Below are 19362 nucleotides of genomic sequence, written 5' to 3' on the forward strand. Positions count from 1 at the left end.
GCGTCTAGCTGAGGACAACAGCATTTGCTGTGCCATAGGCACCGAAATTGGAAGTAGTGACGGCTATGTGAACATCCAAAATCAAACGAACTGCACGCCACGGTGACGTTCAGTAGGCGGAATGTTGTGGGCAAGCCCCGCTCCGCCATGGCCTTCATAGCGCAAGGCATTCAAGAAAGAGTGGAAGCACCACGAAGGGGATCATAAGAGACTTTTGATTGCCAATAACTTTACTTCTGCTGGATGCAGTGAAGTACTCTTTGGGGCAAAGTAAAGTATTTCTGAAATAGTCTAACTACAAATGTATTTCTTGACTTCAACAAAAAGTGGTTCACGGCCTCTTTTGATGGGCCTTGCCTGCGGCAATGCCATTTAAAAATTATCAGTTCTGCTACAAGGGAATGGTCACGCCACCTGTCACGGCTACAGTGAGCATCACATTCTGAATGTGGTTCAAGATAATAAATAAATAAATTAGGGTGCTCCAGCACATGCCAGTATTTTCGCAATGGTTTCGAGGTCCAAAACCTTCATCTAATGCAAAAAATAAAAAAAAAGTTGAAAGTGTCACGTCATTACTGTTTCAGAGAAAGCACAAAGAAAAGAAATTATGAGTAACATAATCATAAATACATGCCAAAGACACCATCTGATCATGAGGCACACAGTAGTGGGCGACTTCATGTTAGTTTTGACCACCTGGGATTCTTTAACTTGCAGCCACTGCACAGTACACAGGCACATTGGTATTTTGCCACCACTGCAATGAGACCGCCGCGACTGGTATCCAAATCCTGAGCTCATTCTCAGGAGCATAATGCCATAGCTATTGAGCTATTTCAGCAGGTAGAAAATATTAACGGCATAGTACTAGATTCATATGGCTCTTCTTAAGCGTTGCGTTTTGGGCGAGTTGGTTGTACATGGTTCTTATTAGACCTCTGCGCGCATAAAGACAGGACGTCGAACGAAGAAGGGACACACAACATGCGCATGTTGTGTGTCTCTTCTTTGTTCAACGTCCTGTCTTTATGCGTGCAAAAGTCTAATAAGAACCTCTTCTTGAGCTCCAGTAATATCTGCCAAACCCCTAAACCTGGCCTCAAGTACAGCAAAACCTCGTTGATATGACCTCGTTTCGTACGATTCCCCGGTACTAATGTTTGCAATTGAGAAGACAATAAAAAAAATTGACCCAACACAGTTACGCTTTTTCTCATCAGTTCATATGTTCCCAGGAAACACAATCTTTCAGCACCAACGAGTAGTACATCGCCAAACTGCAATCGCATCCGTCTGCTAGATCCCGTGTAAACAAGAAAAGGTGTGAGGCACGTGCAATTGAGAACAGTAGCCACTCGCCGCAGCCATTTCCCTGCAATACTTGTCCACCTGTCTTATGTGAAAACAGCGGCACGCACTCATTTTCCTATTCTGGTACCAGGAAATCTCCTCTCGGGTTGTCGCATGCTGCATCCGCAGATATCGCCGCCAACCCTAGTGCCATAAGCATCTTCAATTATCTGTATCACAGCACGCAGAGCGTAGGGCAGTTGGAAGCGTACTGCCCACTTTTAATAAGCGATAACTCGAACGTGTTGCACGTTTCCTGCTGCAGGCGATGTCAAGTGAGTGTCATGTTTCGCCCTGGTGGCATAGTAGGCGTCGTGTTCTGGTGTTACTCACCAGCTCGATATTGTTTCGGCTTTCCATCATCGTCTTAAAACACTAAAGATTAGAAAAGTTACAACATGCATCTGGGGTTGCATGGGTCCTACGAGTTTCATGTGCTTTGGAGTTTCATGCCACAATGATTTCAGCCGAGTGGGCATGTCAAAACTTCCCGCCATGATGCCCCACTCAAAGAAGCTGCTGACCCAAACAGAATTTCGAGGAGCGTAAATGTAAGCTTGCCGAAGTTACAAAAACGATGCACTTCTCAGGCCCCACCAGTTCAGTGTGCATCAGCATCTCGTGCTGCAACAATTCGCACAATGCTTCACTTTACATAGACGTCAACTACACTTGCATCTGTCAAATTTTTCAGTGACTTCAGGTCGTGCATTTTCCAGGACAGTATGTCTTTTCCTCACATTTCTTTTCCCAGAAACTTATGAAGAAGGTTTTACTGTCTGCGTTTCTTCATTCAGCAGCAAAGCACTCCATTGCTCTCGACGGAAATGACAGGGGTTGTACTTCCATAGTAACATTGCTTGTGGCATTTTCTTGTAATTTTCTCCATTCTAGGAGTCAATTTGCAGATCTACATGGTCTCTCTCTCTGGACAGCTTCGAACACACTTACCTGGTCATAATCTATTTCTGTACATGTGACGCATCCTCTCGCATCGCCGCTGTAAAACTTCATGGCATTTGGACTCCAGCAGACACTCGTGACGGGTGCGCGGTGAACGTCTTGAATTATGTACTTCTCCATCTGAAATCAACCAGAACAACCCTTCAGCTGGAGCTAAGTGGCATTCGTTTAGCCATTATTGTCAATAGCAGCAACCTATTTTAAAGAATTGCTATGTATTATAGTGCACTTCAGACAGCATAAGAAGTCTAGTTTCAAATGGCGTAGATATACAGCAGCCTGCAAGCAAAATATTAGGTATTAAATATGAGTATATATACGTCCCAAAAAGCAAGCAAAAGCAGATGTCTTTTTACGCCAAAATGCATGAAACACGAGGAGATATGTCATGACAAGCTTGTTAGAGCAGATATTCTTTATACCAAAACTAAAAAAAAATGCTTATTACCACTTGCTGCAAATGTTGCAGAACCCATAATATAGAGAACCTGTGTGGCTCTTTGGCATTCATTACCTTTGAGATTTGCCAGTGCCTACAGCACATGGAAAACCTCAAAGGTCACGGACTGCGATTTGTGTCATATCTGCTAACCAGTGGATGCAGATATATACTTAGTTGCTATTGAAAGGCCATCACCAAGAAAATTAAGGCAATTATCGACCCTGAAGCTTTGTCAAGATTGCTTGAATAGCATATACTGCTAGTACTTTGTAATTAATTTAGCCAAGGTAAAATTCACCGAAGTTCACCTTTGGGTTCACAAAGAACACTATGCCTGTCAGAGAGAACATAAATAATCCACAGATGCATATAAACAGATGCATACAAAGAGATGCAATAGTATTAAAAAAAATCATGCGATCCCCCACAAGGTGGCAATCAGTGTAAACGAAGCTTTCGGTAGTGTTCGTGTTAAGTGGCGGTGATGTTGATGGCGAACGTTAATTACTGAGCACTTGGAGCAATACGAGAGTGGTGAGGTGACATTCCCCTTGCTTGCACCACTTGTGTTTGTCCACGTAGTACACAGAACACACAGCAAGATATGTATGCTTGAGGCATTCTAGTGAGCCATTGTTTATAAAATGGCGAGAAGGTTAGCACTGTCACTGCTTCACACAGTGCAATGCACTGTGGCAGAAGTGTTTAAAATTAATTACAGTGCTTTACGTGTCAAAACCATAATCTGATTATCAGGCATGCTGTAGCAGGAGACTACGGATTAATTTTGACCACTAGGGTTTTTTTTAATGTGAACCTAAATCTAAGTACATGAGTGTTTTTGCATTTCGCTCCCGTCGAGATGCGGCCAATGCAGTCGGGACCAAACCTGCGAGCTCGAGCAATGCCATAGCCACTATGATACTGTGTCAGGTACAGAAGTATTGATTTGATGGTTGGCCGCTTTCGAAGTGTCGTCTTAACACTGCAATACTTTAATGGGGCTTTGCGTCTGCATGCCCTTCGTCAGTTCATGGCAGGATTAATTTGCACGATGTTTATTTTTCAGAAATAGCAGAAACATAGCCTACGGTACTTCGAATTTACATTTATCCACTAGTCCACGACCGTTACCACGTGTAGTAGTAGAGTTTTCTTTTGAAGAGACATCAAACAACGCATGCTTTCTAAGATCACACTGCTCCTCTCCTACGCCTTGTAGGCGAGCAGCCACAAGCGAAGAGCTGTAAGGTCGTTCACTCGTTTCGACTACGTAGGTGACTTAATGGGTAAGGCATCCGGTTCTACCATTGTCTACCTCCTTCCTCCACTTCCTCTCCGTACTGTCGCACGTGAGCATAAAGGCAAGCACTGCAACTTCTGCAAAGCTCTTACAGGGAGACGGCATTGTCGTGGCTCCCAGGGAGCTACAGAGGGCATTGTGGCCACATTTCCCCAAAACGAGGCATGCTTTTTGACAATGCCTATCTTTCCTCCCACACTCCCACCATGTGCTTTCAACCACCTCCTGACGCAGCGTGCAATGCAACGACCACAGCAGCAGCAGTGGAAAAGTCTAAGGAAGAGGCAATGAAAGCTTTGCTTTAAAAGCAGACAGGACAATTGTTGGACTAACAATATTACAGCAAACCAGCAAGCAATGTGCGCTTGCTGCCTGTTTATGCTGCACTTGTAAGGGTTTGCGACAGGAAGAATGAACAGCTTTAGTAGACGACACTTCTCTTTGCGTGCTTTGTGAGCATGCACTCAACGCTTGAAAGTCTCACAAGTTCACCTCATTGCAAAGTGCTGGAGTACAGAAAAGTCAGCACTGACGTGGGCTAGCTATATATGTTTGCACATGTGCACCAGCTTGGCCAGCACTTGGCCTCGAACATACCTTCGACTGCGTCCCCGTCATAGGAATCTGGTAGGCCACGCAGAGGCCACTTTGGCAGCCCACGCCCAGCATGAAGTCCACGGATGTTATGAGTGATATGGAGGTGATGGCATCCAGCATTTCCTAAAAGAAGCGGTTTCAGTTTGCTCATCAGATGGGAAACAATGCTGAACTCTCATATTCATCATCAACAGACCTATATTATGTCTATTGCAGAACGAAGGCCTCTCCCAACGTTCTCTAGTCACCCATGTCCTGTACCAGCCGGCACCATCCGATGCCTGCGAATTCCCAAATTTCCTCTCACCACCAAGTTCTCTGCCCCCCCTGACTACATTTCCCTTCTCTTGGCCCCCGTTCCATAACTCTAAGAGACTCCTGGTTACCTGCCGTATGCATAATACGGCCCGCACAACTCTATTTATTCCTCCTATTCCCAGCAAGAATATTGGCTATCCCCGTTTGTTCTCTAATCAATACCACTGTCTTTTAATGGCTCTTAACGTTACGCCTAGCATTTTCCATTTCATCACTCCTTGTGTAGGCCTTAATTTCTTCTCAAGCTTCTTTGTTATCCTCAGAGTTTCTGCCCCATGTGTCAGACGAATGCCATGACTGTGCGCTTTTCTTTTAAAGGATTATGGTTAGCTGTCAGTCATGACTTGGAAAAGCCTGTCCGTATGCGCCCAATCCACTTTCATTTTTCCTTAAATTTCCTTCGCATGATGAGGGGCTGCCAGTGACTAATTGACCTAAATAAACATACTCTTGCACAGATTGTAGAGGCTGGCTGCCAATCACGAATTCTCATTCTCTTGTTGGGCTATTGAACATTACCTTAGTCTCCTGCACATTAATCTTTGCCTATTCTTGCACTTAGACGGCTAAGGTCCTCAATCATTTGTTGCTAGTCATCTCTAGCATTGCTGAACTCTCACATTATATTTAAAGAAAAATTTCGAAATGCATAAATTGGACGTTATGTCCCCCTCTGAGCCTTTTATTTCCTACTGCAATCCAAATTACACAATGGTGGTTTTTAAATAAGTTCTTAATAATGACAGGTATATTATAAGCACTGAAAACCCATCGCCCGCTCAAATACAACCATTAAATGTACAAAGCAGCACCTCTTTGTAAGTTGACAAAATAATAACACTACATTTAATTTACCTAAATAGATGGATGAAGATGTAACGTTATGTGGAAGGTCGATACATTGATGCAGCATCCTGGTTTATCTAGTGGCATTTGAAATGTGCTTTATCCATGCTTTTCATTGTCAGCGGCAGTATAATGGTTCCGCATTAATTGATGTCAATTTTCTCAAGAGGCAACAGCAACAACATGATTTGACCGTTGACTTAGTTATGAAGTGAATTTTCAAGGTCATCACATCTACCAAAAAAAATTTTAAAGTCAGTGTGTTAATTTTGCTGTGGAAGAGGCATCAGGAGGAGATGGAGTCAAAACTCGGCTCACTAGGCCATTCTATCACTACAACTGCCACAAGGCTTATTTTCATTAGCATCGACAAGCAGTTGCAATGCAGACATTCACCAACACTGTTAATTAAATTTCTCACAACTAGCAACAATTAGTTGCCATGGTTATGATGCATGTTTCTTCATGCTCATTGCAAAAGCATCAAGATATGTGTGCTGTGCATTCATTCAGAGCTCAGACCCTCTATCACTACACCTGCAGAAACGATTTTCATTAGCAACAATGGACAGTTAGAATGTAAACATTTGCCAATACAGCCAAGATTTTTTTCAAATAGCAACAAGTGGTTATGGTTGTGATGTGCATCTGTCAATGCTTAATGCAAGAGCATCAAGAAATGTGTGCTGTGCATTCCGACTGAGGTTGGGGGCCGTATCCTTGGTAGACCAATTTCATGGATAGTTTCGTGTTCGTGTTATGTAACATGCAGCATTGTAACATGACGTGAAACATTGACCAGTGATGCAACATCCATCATCGCAGCAATGGGTCTGCTGTCTTATCCAACGAATGTGCACTGAAAATTATATCTCTAAATGTGATCGGTCAAGAATGCAGACCCTGAAATAAAAAGCCTTAATTCATCGCTACATTTACGAACGATGCCTGGTGACAACAATCCCCAGCAGCTGCGTCAAAAGCCAGGGCCTGTTAGCAGTTTTACTCGGTGGCACAGACCAGACCAGTGTCATCACTTACTGCGCATTTTAGCCTCGTCACTGTGCTCTTGGTCCGGTCGAAGAGGAAAACGACCCCGACATTGGAGCCGATGGCGACGTACTCGGCTATCACGTCCAGGCATGTCAACTTGACGTCAACCTTGCTGAGGCCCCTCTGCGCGTGCTGAGGTATCTGGCTCAAAAGGTGGGTCAGTGGCGCGAACTCCTTCAGGAACACTGGGAGCGACCGCTCGTTCGCCGGCATCTTGGCCAGGCCGTTCCGCGTGATGCCATCGCCGCTAGCTGACGCCGCGCTTGTTGGCGCAGCGTCTGGGGATGAGAGCTCCATCGGCGTTCACTGTCAGCATGGTATCGCGGTGTTCATCTATGGGCGGGAGAGATGTATCAATAATCGATAACAAAATATGGTCGATCAACAAACGCAGTGTCCCCGACCTAGCATCGATAAGCGTGCGCGAGCTATTGACCCGGTCATCTCCACCCCAAGCTTCAAACACGGCAATCAAGCCGAACGGGTGATAGGAATGTTATCTCTGCGGTACGTGTTCTATTTGCATTGACGCTGTCATAGCAAAGGGGGGAAACCGTTGACGAGCCAACGTTACGCACAAGTTAGGAACGCGAGTTTCATCTGAACCGCGCAGCTACACATCTGCCTATCGCAGCTCTTGTAAGTAACCTCACTGACACGCACCCACAGATGCCTTGCGTAAACAGTTCTGTGTACGTGACAGGGTCTGTGAAAACAACGTCGGCCGATGTACACGTTCTGCGGCAGCAGCCTTTTTGCCGAAACTGACAACTGAGCGCGGAATTAGTTTTCCGAGCAGTCTCTTCTGGCATGTCGTTACGACCATGGATCTGTCATTATAACAGCCCTAGCTGTGTATTGACACCAAGCAATTACGGGCGATTGTGCTTTTAGAAGGCCGAGAAATCACTATACGTACGTACGTGTTTCTTTTTTTTCTGTCGGGACCGCCGGTTTTACGTCGTCGATCTATGGGTCGTGCGACGCGTAAAAACCGGGGGTGTCTTTTTCCGAAGAAAGGTGGAGCACACTTGGACGGATGGATACGCTTGCCTCGATGTGAACGCACGCTGTTGCACGGAAAGGGAGGCACACTCGAGACACGGAACTAGAAGCTTCGCTCTTTGGTTAGCCCGATCACGACACAACGTCAAAACAAAACTCCTCCCGACAAGCATCGGAAGCGACGTAGGCGCCCCCTATTTAATCACTAACGTCATTGTTTTACAACGTGAAGCTAAACAGAAAAAATTTGGCTCATACACACCTTCTTGTTGCGCACAAATAGCTGTCGACTACGATTTTCTTTTAGAAACAAACTTGTTCAGAGGTAACAGGTGGCTACGAAACTGACATAACCGGAAGTTGTGTAGGTACTTCCGCACGCAGTGCGTCTGCAACTGAGCGTAGGCTTTCAACCGCTAATTATTTCATTTAGTTCGTTAAACAAGTGCCAAAATTCTTCCTTAATCCCGAATATTTGTTGCTCTAGGACTATCGCAGTGATGGCCTCGACGACGACAGCCTGTTGAAGGCGAACGGCAGTAAAGTACCTCTCGCCTACGTCCCACACCGCCGACGGTAAGAGCACGTTGAATCCACGATCTTTTACCACTGCTGTTGGTTTTCGCTTTGTTATTTTATTGCCTGTTCGTTTGCCTGCTTTTCGTCTAGCGTAGCCGCTTTCTATGGCGATCGCCGTTATCGGCTGCTTGGCGGTCGCGCCACGAATACGAAACTCGCAACCTTTCTGTCTTACTATCCGCTTTTAAGCCGGTGTTTGGTGAATGACTGGCCGGTGTAGCAAAGTGAGCAGGAAAAACATTTCGCTCCCCGTCTCCGCGAGCTTTTTGAACACTCTGGGTCCGTTCTGAACGACTTGCCATGAATCCGGGCAACATAGCCTTGGCCAAGAAGTACGTTAAGCCGTCGTACGTCGTACAGGCCGGACAAGCCATCGGCGCGCACGAATCCAAGGTATCGCGGTTGCTCGAGCAAGGTCGCATCCCCGACGACGGCTGGGACGATGCGACCATCGAGCTCATGCTTCATCAGCTCTCGATGATGGACAGCAACAACTTCATCGGAAACTCCGGCGTCGGCGAACGCGAAGCTCGCATCGCGTCGATTCTGGTCAGCCGCCGCCACTACCGCATGGGCCACGGCATCGGCCGCTCCGGCGACATCTGCGAAACGCAGCCGAAGGCTGCCGGCTCTAGCCTCATGAACAAGCTGACAAACTCCATGCTGCTTCACATGCTTCAGGCGGCCGGCGTGCCCGCTGCCAAGTCGTGCTTCATCGTTCCCATGGCGACCGGCATGTGCCTGTCCCTCTGCATGCTCGCCTTCCGGAGGCAGCGTCCGCAGGCGCGCTACGTCGTCTGGTCCAGGATCGACCAGAAGTCGTGCTTCAAGTCGATCCTCACCGCGGGCTTCGAGCCGGTCGTCGTCGAGCTTCTGCAACTCGGCGACGAGTTGCAGACGGACATCGCGGCCATGCGCGCCAAGGTCCGCGAGCTCGGACCGGAGTCGGTCGCGTGCGTCCTCACGACGACGTCATGCTTCGCGCCCCGCGCGCCCGACAACCTCGAGCAAGTGGCGCAGCTGTGCGCCGAGTTCGACTTGCCGCACCTCGTGAACAACGCGTACGGCGTCCAGTGCACGAAGTGCATGCACCTCATCCAGCAGGCGTCGCGCGTCGGTCGCCTCGACGCGTTCGTGCAGAGCACGGACAAGAACTTCCTGGTTCCCGTCGGTGGCGGCGTCGTCGCGGGCTTCGACAAGGCGCTCGTCGACGGCATCGCGCAGACGTACCCCGGTCGCGCCTCGGCCGCCCCCACTATGGACGTGTTCATCACCTTGCTTTCGCTCGGCCTGTCCGGTTACATGAGGCTGCGCGACGAACGGCGCGGCATGTTCAAATACCTGCAGGAGAGTCTCGCCAAGGTGGCCGAAAAGCACGGTCAGAGGGTGCTCCGCACGCCCAGCAACCGGATTTCAATGGCTATGACCGTCCCGGCTGGGGACGCCGACGCCGTGACGGGCATCGGGGCCATGCTGTTCACCCGTCTCGTTTCTGGGGCTAGGGCCGTGCCCACGGACCGAACGGAACCGAAAAAAGTGGGCGACTGGACTTTCCAGAATTGGGGTTCGCACTCCAACTGCTACCCGTCTCCTTACCTGACGGCGGCCTCTGCCCTGGGCCTGCAAAAGGAAGAAGTGGACGTGTTTGTGCAAAAGCTGGACAAGGTACTGACCAAAGCGTGTAGTAGCCCGAAGGGTGACCGTGCCGAAGTCTGATTTGACAATTAGTTTGTGCTTCTGCAAAGGCCATCTTCAAATGTGTCATTGAGAATGTTGACTCCAGAGAAACCCTTGATGTTGATGGCATTTTTCGTGGTTATGCGGGCCAACTTCAAAGTATGTCTCGTGCTTTCAATCAAGCATCGCGCAGAAATTGCTGGCCAACTGGCGAACGTTTTGACTTGAAGCAAAATGTAGTCTCTTTCAAGGTGACTGAATGACCACCAATGGTTATAATCGCAGTGTTCGTGGTCGTCAGATGTGGAAAGTTTGTGTTGTCAATTGCTTTTAAGCACTGCTATCTTTAGTTGCTGTTAACAGCTGTGTACAGTCAAGCATGCTGCATTTATAACAGTGTACTCATGTAGACAAAACCAAAAATTTCTATCCTCTAGTCACCTCAACACGCATTACGTAAGGTACGGAACTTGGCGTCTTTACACGTATTGTGCATTTATCGCAACTGTGGCAGCATCTGGAATAGCTCACTTGCAGAGCAATTGTGAGATTTCGTGTGTGTTACTCATGGGAGATATTATAAATTTTCGAAGCTGCAATGACTTGGGGCCTTAAACCAGTGTGGGTGGGTCTCTTGTGATGGGTTTTTTTGTTGCCACTGGCTACTGGGAAGCCATTTCTAGTGAATTGCCCATCACTGGCTGTAATGTGGAAAAACTAATCCCTTTGGAAGGCCTGTTTCTACTCTACAGTACAAGAATTAAGAAATTGAGCTAAAGAAAAGGCACTGAGAGTACTACCTTACTGTGGTTAGCAGTTCGAGCTTGAGCTTGAAAACGGGTTTTATTGTAGCATTGTTGTAGTTAGTGTAGAGTATGTGATGCCTTGCATCATGTGATATATATCCATCAACATTTTTGTTTTGAATAAAAAATAGTTTTGAGCAGCTCTTTTCTTTCCTCTCGCCAAATTCTGGTGTCGCATAAGTAATTTGATATTTCAGTGTGTGTTTCACCTGTCATTAAAATATTTTCACATTGTTGAAAGCGGCCCCAAAGGATTTCCTGCCAGGCCTCACCAGAAATTTTGGTTATACATGATGATGATGATGTCTATTTTATGCAGCAGTTTGATACTTTGCAGATATAACAATCAATGTGTGTTCTGCACGCTGATGATATGCTCAAACCTTATGAGGGCCCCTTTAGAAATTTATTTGGCCCCGGAAAGTGTCTATGCCAGGTACGCTCTTGACATCATTCGTGTGGAGCGCTAATGTCATCTGCTGTTTCCACCATGTTGCCACTCGTGATTACATTTCAGTGAATTCCGTGCTTTTCAAGGCTAACGTGGAATTGATTATGTGACGTATTCACGCCAAACATGAACATGCCTGCAGAAAATTGACACCAATTTGTAATTTGACATAAGCCATTGTGTTGTCACAGATGATGAAAAGCAACCACGAAGTTGTGTTTTGAGTACTGCAAAGCAAGATAAAAATACAGGATGCAGAAGAAACATGGTAGCTCGCCACACAACATTGCATCGTGATTTGTGTGTTTTGGTCAAAGAAAAGCTCATCTCACCATATCAAACATGACGAGATGCTCATTTTGCCCATGTATATAAGGGTCCTGCTTCTGGCATCTACCAGCTTATCTAAACAAAAAGATTGGTGCCAGTCAGTAATAAAGATCAACTTGCAAAATGATTATGCCTTCAAGCTACCTTCGGGTCCCAGGAGAATAAAGGAAACCTGAAGAAAGATATAGTTCCAGCTGTATTATTAAATCATTCTCCTGAAATACTGCAAAAGCCACTCGTGCCATGAAAGGAGGATTGCCAAGCCAGAAGACTTAAAGGCTGAAGACAGGTGACCTGGAAGTTCCCATACTTGCCGTGATGTCATGGATTTTGATGGCATTTGCTCTAGCCTGATTAACATTCTGTCGGCAAAGGTAGACTACAATGTGTTCTAAAGGAAGTATAACCAGACTGAGATTACTTTCAGAAACACTAATTTGGCCGCGACTGGCCATATATGAGAAATGCTTTTGAAATCTGGGACATTACACCAACGTGCATGCACTTTTGTTTTGCCATTAAAGAAATGAAACTGACTTTGGTTTTCTCTTCTAATAATCAACCGATTAGTGTCAAATTCACGAAACTAGTATTTTGAAGGAATGCCTTATTCGTCTAAACTGGTTTGGTTGTATCTCTTCAGTGTCACTGTAACACATTATGCTTTAGGTAAGAGTCACTGTGTGCCTTGTGACCACTGCATTAATTAACTATTTCGTTACTGCTAGGAATGTGCTAATTTTTGATGCTTTTACACTTTAACATTTTATTTCAAGATGTAGCAGTCGCAACCTATACTGCGATACACAGAATTATAGCCTGATCAGTGGTATTTTGGATGGATGTGTCGCAGCAATAATCGCTCAGACAATTCTTGAGAATTGCGTGAAACTTCAAAGAAGCACCCCAAGGAACATGAATGAAAGTTATAATTTGCTTTTTTTTTTTTGGTATAGATACTGCAAATAAAAAAAAATCTGAAGTATACAAAATATGCACCTGGTTCCTAGTTTCAAACTTTTGTAATTCAGATCACACACAAAAAAAAATTATAAAGATTTGTTCGCCCCAATACTAGCCATGGTGATGCCCATGCTATGCAGGAAGTAGTATAATTAAAAATCTGAAACCGGGTAAGTTCCTATTGTGCAGGGAACATTTGTTTTTACTCATTGCACCTTTACTGCATTCCTTAGGCTCTCCGAGCAATGGTTGTCAGGTCAGGAAGCATGCAGAAGCCTCCTCATACTTGATTAGTATTGCATTTGATCAGCTTCTCTGTGTATGCGAGGTGGTCTATACTCGCGGACAACTTTCTGTGGCAATGAAGGGAAAGCTGCGGAGGCAAAGCACGCACAAGTGAGAACGCTTCTGAAGCGAGTCCCATGTTTTCATCCATGTTAGTTTAAGCTGGGTAAGAGAAAATATAAACACCCTACTAGCAACAGTTACACGAGATAAAACACACCACTGAATGTAAAAGCTTGCTGATTTTGCGGCTTTTCCCTTTCACGCTTGCGTAAACGCGAAACTATCGCACATGAAGTTGCGTTGATTCAGCGTCTGTTCCAAGCGACCAAAAGCGTCTGTCAAATGATGGCACACTACTTGGTGCCGTAACACACGTACAGCACCCACGCGCCCGTAGCTTCTCCTTCATTGCAACAGAAAGTTGTCCGCAAGTATAGTTTGTGTTCAACTGGTGCTGGAGCCTCCACATGCTGTGTATAGTTCATGTACGGTGCTGTGCAGTAATGTGAAGTGTTGCACAACATTGTACAGTAATGAATAAGGGTGCTTGCATAGGCAGTGTTTAATATGTAAGAGATTAGAGAGCTAGTGACACTTCAGTCGAAAGTCGGTTGGAAATTGCATGCTCTTGTGTGAGTAAAAACCCCACATGAGCAGAAGGATTGCTCGTAATAATTTGGCCATAAGCTGTCAAAGTGCTGATGGATAAAACCAACCCACAGTGTGAAAAACAAAGTTGCATATTATATTGGACAAACACAGTTATCAAAATAACACATACTCGTGAGTCTATACCATTGTTTGAGACATTGTTAAAACAGCCTATGTGTTGTTTTGGAAAATTGACAACCCGAAAGAAGCAGCTTTGTCTTCACTGTTGCTGTCATTTAAGAATTATGTTGCCTGCGATTACATTTTCATCCAGCGATATTGAAATGCTGTTCGTGAAAATAGAAACTGGTTATATTGTAGGCGTAGTCTATCGACCTCCCAACGCGACCCTTGGCAGTTTTCTCGGAGACATGGAATCAATGTTATTTTGCTTACGAAACTACCAAGCTACGCAGGTTGTAATCGGTGACGTGAATATTGATTTACTTCATCTAATTCACAATGAGTATTCTTACCTCCTTAAATTGTTCAATTTCTGAAATTTAATATGTCCCCCGACATGTGTACTAAGCACTACGGCTACTCTAATTGATCATGCATTGACGAATATCGAGTCTGGAATTGTTAGTGGGGTGTACAGTCTACCTCTTCCAGACCGTTTGCTTACTTTCAGGGCATTTAACAGCCAAAGTCTCAAGAACAAAGATGATGGGAGGCTTATAACTACATTAAATTATAAGAAGTTTAGAGATAAAATCATAGAAGCCGACTGAGCAAATGCACAATGATGACCGACACATAGAGTTTTCCAACTTATTCAGCTTAATTAGCAATTTGATAACTGAATGTAGCAGTACATATACTCGAAGTTCTTACGATCAGCCTATCTGTCTATGGATGACGACTCAATAGAAGTAATGCTTACTACTTGGGTCAGTACAGGACATTTCACAACAAAGCGGTGTCCATGATGAGAGTCTGAAAGAGACATCTTAATTCGCAACGTATCAGTCAAGCTGCTGGTGATTCGAAATAACTGTGGTGAATAGTAAATGAGGTTACGGGTACCAGTCTAAAAAGTGTGTTCACCCTCCCTCTACCGATGCAGACACTGTTGAAGACTTCAACAGGTATTACACTACTGTAGGCCCAGCACTAGCCGCTCAGCTACCACAACTAAATGGTGAAACTCTTTCTGCTCCAAATCCAGCAATAAATTAATTTATCCTAGGTGAGATAGAACTTAATGAGGTTGTTTCAAACATACTAAATACACCTAACAATAAAGCGACAGGGCCCGATGGCATTTCTGTAAGGTCGCATTTACGAAAAATATTGATATCCTAGGCCCAGCTTTGTGTCGCATGTTCAATCATTCTACTACAAAAGCAATGTATCCAAATTCCCTAAAAATTGCCAAAGTCATTACAATCCATAAAGAAGGTGATCCATCTGACCCTTCAAATTATAGGCCAATCTCATAATTAATACTGTTTTTGAAAAAACTATGTTGAATCAAATGAAAAAATTCCTTGATAAGTACAATGTACTTTGCCATCAGCAACACGGCTTTAGATTTCATTTCTCAACAGCTCAAAATATAGCTTTACAAGTAAATAAACTAGCAGCTGTCATCTTTTTAGATTTAAAGAAAGCATTTGCTACAGTGGATCATTGCATATCACTGGACAAACTAAAGCATTGTGGGTTTAAAGCAAAGTTTTCGACTTCTTATCAAGTTATACAAAAGATTGATTTCAGGTCATGAAAATCAATAACAACTTTTTCAAAACAATACATCATTACTGGAGTCCTACACGACTCCGTATTAGGTCCCCTTCTTTTTTCCTCGTATGTAAATGGCGTGCAAAAAATAATTGACTCTGTAGAAATATTGATGTACGCAGATGATCCATGCATTATAGTAAATGCGGATAATATTGCGGAACTTAGTCATAAGGTAACTCTAGAGTTAAAGAGAATGTCAGACTGGTTTTTAGGTAACAAACTAACAATTAACACAAAGAAAACAAAATGTATTGTTTTTCAGTCGCTTCAAATTAGTAGATACTATACATCTAAATATACATATAAATAACATATAAATAACATATAAATAAAATATAAGCATTCCATATAAATAACATGGAAGAGACAAGTTCTTACAAATACCTTGGAGTAATTTTTAATAAAAACCTGCAATGGGAAGATCATATAAACAGTGTCTGCTCTAGATTAGCATCTGGTTGCCATGGCTTAAGTCTAGTCCGCGAGTACTTCGACACCTCAGCTTTACGACTAATGTATTTTGCTTTCATGGACAGTCACTTGAGGTATTGCATCAGCTCGTGGGGATGAGCGTATAAAACCATATTAAATCCAGCTATCAAGCTCCAAAAATGCACATTAAGAATTATGTCTCATTCTAAGTATTACGATCACACGGCCCCATTATTCCACCAATATCAAATATTAACATTCGACTACTTACGTCAGCAGAGCATTTCATTTTTTGTTTGTAGGGTTGTTAGATTCAACCACCCATTCAACTCGCCCATATTTTACTTGTCATCACGTTGTACAAGAAGTGTAACTGCAGGTGATTTTAATCTTGCACCATGTAGCAATGTATACGGAGAGCATATGTTACAGTTCACAGGCATTAGAACCTGGAACAAACTTCCAGTAAGAATCAATAATTCCTCGAGCTTTCCTAATGCCCTGAAACAATATTTTCTTTCTTTGTTAAAGACAGAGTAATCATGAATTCCTTGACAGATCTGTAGAAAGGAAAAACAATTATATTTCATAGAATATTTGCTGTTTATTTTATGTAACTAGCATCACGTAATTGTGTTGTTTTAGTATGCATTAAAATATCATATTGCTCTGGTTTTGCTCATTATGTATGTATTGTAATTAAAACATGCTTTATCAATCAGTTCAGTACTAATTGCCAATTGTTTTAAAAGATATTCACATCGTTTTGCACAACGAAATTGAGATAACTATTTTCCTGTATTTGAATTATGCCCCTTAACATTGTTCTTTCGTACTCTGATGTATCTTACCTTTTGTTCTATTGACTTCCTTTTTGTTGATTTGTGAATTTATGATAAAGAACCTTATATATACAATTAGTATTGCTCTTTCTTTATTCTTTGCTGTGCTAGGATTTCTTTTATATTTATTTATTGGACCTTGAACTAGCCTTTGGCTACAGGTCCAACAAGTGTTTGTGACTTGTGTATAATAACATGGAAATAAACATTTCCTTCATTCATTCATTCAATCAATGCTTAGCCAATGGCAGAACTTATATGGCTGAATATAATACCCTGGTATAAATTTTGTGTTGCAGGGGACGAACAGCCTCTTGAACTGACAACAAAAGAAGCATGCTGCTTTTGCGTAAAAGATTCTACCGTTTAATACGGCAGGTGTTCCCTTCTTTGGAGTACGCAGACCACGAGAAGGTCAAGCGACGGCTCAGTTTTGTTTACGCTGTTGCAGCATGGCAGGGCTTTGCGTTGATGCTCTATATAATCTACCAACGCAGGGCACCGAAAACCGAAGAAGGAGCCATCGACTACCGTAAGCACCGCTGCTGTCCCTTAAACCCACATCCAAATTTTGGGGAACTTCTGCAGTCATGATTATCACTCATGTAATTGCATTTCAAAACCCAATGAAACGTTCATGAAAAACTTCAGCGATAGCTGTAGGTTTTGAGCTGTCACTGTGCTTATTCAAAACTGCCGCAATAGCTGTACTCGGCTATCGCTGCGACTCAGCTGACATGATAGCTCCTTATAGCAAAAGCTGCTGTTCCATATGTTGAAGTTCTGACTACCACAATAGCTGTAGCTCCTGTACAGCTAATGCGGTTGTTACACCACCAGAATTTTGAACTACTGCAATAGCCGCAGTTGCTGTTCAGCTATTGCTGTACTTGAGAACTTAAGCTACAGTCTTGCCCAACAGAAAATGAGCTAGTGCATAACATATGTAACGGGCAGATCCTACATACTTTAGTAAATCAGAAATAAATTGCACACAACTTATTACCAGAAACTCAAGGAGTGTAACAGCAATGCGGATCATTTTAAGTAGTCTCTCTTTTCGAATAAAGGGACGCAGCTAGGACCAGAACGAATTTTTCCTCAACTATGAGGCTTTCCTTTTGAGGAACCTGTATGGATTTCCTTTGTAGCAATTGCTACGAACGGGTGGTTCTGATTTCCCTTTATTCATTACTTCTCTCCACCTTGCGGGTTTCCCCAGAACTACTACGTCAGTCTCTCTTTTCATTAGGAAGTAGAGAGTGGAATAAATTGCCTAGGAGCTCAACTAATGTGACATCATTAGATAACTTATCCTTGTGCAAGACGCATTTGCGCGCACTGCACTAAAGCAAAATATTAAGTTAAGCTAGATCGACAGATTATTTGTCTAGAAGTATACCATTGTTTTTTGTATTCTAATCTACCACTTTATTGCGTAGAAAATTACCACTGATACTCTGCTGCTGTTTCTTGATTTGAACCGTCTGTGTCAAAATGGATGGGTTGACGCAAACCCCACTCGACTTCGCTCTATGCCGTGCTCTCCGATTTGGCCAGTGCCGATGTCAAACGAGAGGTACCATGATCCACAACAGATGGCGCCACATAGATTTTTTTCGTTCTTTTTCGCTTGGAAAAGCGTTCTCACCACCAATTGACGAATTTGTCATTACAGAGGCCTAATATTTCAATCTAACCCCCGCCTAATTTTCCTTGAATGTCCCTCTGATAGGAAGCTTTAGCTAAATGTCATCTGCGATTATTTCCCTATTTAAACATATGTGAAATGCTGAAATTGTCTCGTCAGGCAACTGCTTCACTGACTCAAATAAAATTTGTTGCATATAAGAGGGAAAGTTAAATTCTGCAGATTGCAGGGAGCAGAATTTTCATTTAGTGCGTTGAGAATGTTTCATGAAAACTGCAGAAAATTGGCAAGCTTAAAAAAAAAACTAAGGCAAATGAAGCGAAAAGTTTACAACACTGCACCAAAAGTAGATAACACAGTTCTGCCAATTGAATCTTGTTAGGGCATCTGAACTGGACAAGTGTGATATGCATGTTTATAGCTTACATGAAATTGTTACAATGCCTTACAATAATTCTGCAAAAGTCCTGCTCGCAAATTAGTGGTATACTTCAAAAGCGTGTAAAAGTTAGAGTTGTGTAAACTTGATGCTTGTCTTTCTGAATTTTCAATAATTTTAGTAAAAAATTCACAATCTGAATAAAATATTTCCTTTCTACAGTCACTAGACTAACTTCTTTAAAATGCAACAAACTTCATCAAAATCAGTGCAGTGGATGCCATGCAAAACAGTTTCTCCACTCCCATGCATTTAGATAGGAGCTTGCTAGCTGAAGCTCCCCAGCTTATGACAGCCATACAAACCACTGTGTGCATTTGCATTGCAGTGATGTCTTCATGATCGTATTTCGTGGCTAACGCATTCTTACTTTTGCCTCATTGCCTTTTACAGCAAAGTTGCTTGCAGGAGCTCAAAAGGATGCCCACAGCGGCACAATTATTTATTTTGGCCGTGGCAAGGTTTTCAAGGAGCACCTTAGTGAAGAGGACCTGGCCAAGATTCGAGAAGAGAAGGAAGCAGCCGTAAAGATGGAAGAACATGAGCCAGCCAGTGCTTAGCATTACAGCATAATAGGGTTGCAGTCTTTGTGAATACATGCTACATCATCTTGTCATGAATGAG

General features: G+C 43.5%; 2 protein-coding genes across 3 annotated transcripts in view; one reads left to right on the plus strand and one right to left on the minus strand.

Annotated features, from left to right (window-relative positions):
* LOC126533720 (tectonin beta-propeller repeat-containing protein 2) overlaps positions 1 to 8242 on the minus strand; it is a 44711-nt gene extending 36469 nt beyond the window's left edge. For both annotated transcript variants that reach the window (XM_050180908.2, XM_050180907.2), the window contains exons 1-4: positions 7799 to 8242; positions 6864 to 7208; positions 4659 to 4781; positions 2305 to 2436 (exon numbers count right to left, since the gene is read on the minus strand). In XM_050180908.2, the coding sequence (XP_050036865.1) occupies positions 2305 to 2436; positions 4659 to 4781; positions 6864 to 7172 (564 nt within the window). In that variant the 5' untranslated portion in view covers positions 7173 to 7208; positions 7799 to 8242. The remainder of the gene's footprint in view (positions 1 to 2304; positions 2437 to 4658; positions 4782 to 6863; positions 7209 to 7798) is intronic.
* Positions 8243 to 8518: 276 nt separating this feature from the next.
* On the plus strand, positions 8519 to 19358 carry SecS (Sec synthetase). The gene is given in 3 exon segments (XM_050180909.3): positions 8519 to 10140; positions 16959 to 17180; positions 19132 to 19358. Coding segments are annotated over 3 exon segments (1770 nt in total). The 5' UTR covers positions 8519 to 8759; the 3' UTR covers positions 19299 to 19358.
* Positions 19359 to 19362: the final 4 nt, after the last annotated feature.

This window comes from Dermacentor andersoni, chromosome 7, assembly GCF_023375885.2.
Source record: "Dermacentor andersoni chromosome 7, qqDerAnde1_hic_scaffold, whole genome shotgun sequence".
NCBI classification, from domain to species: domain Eukaryota; kingdom Metazoa; phylum Arthropoda; class Arachnida; order Ixodida; family Ixodidae; genus Dermacentor; species Dermacentor andersoni.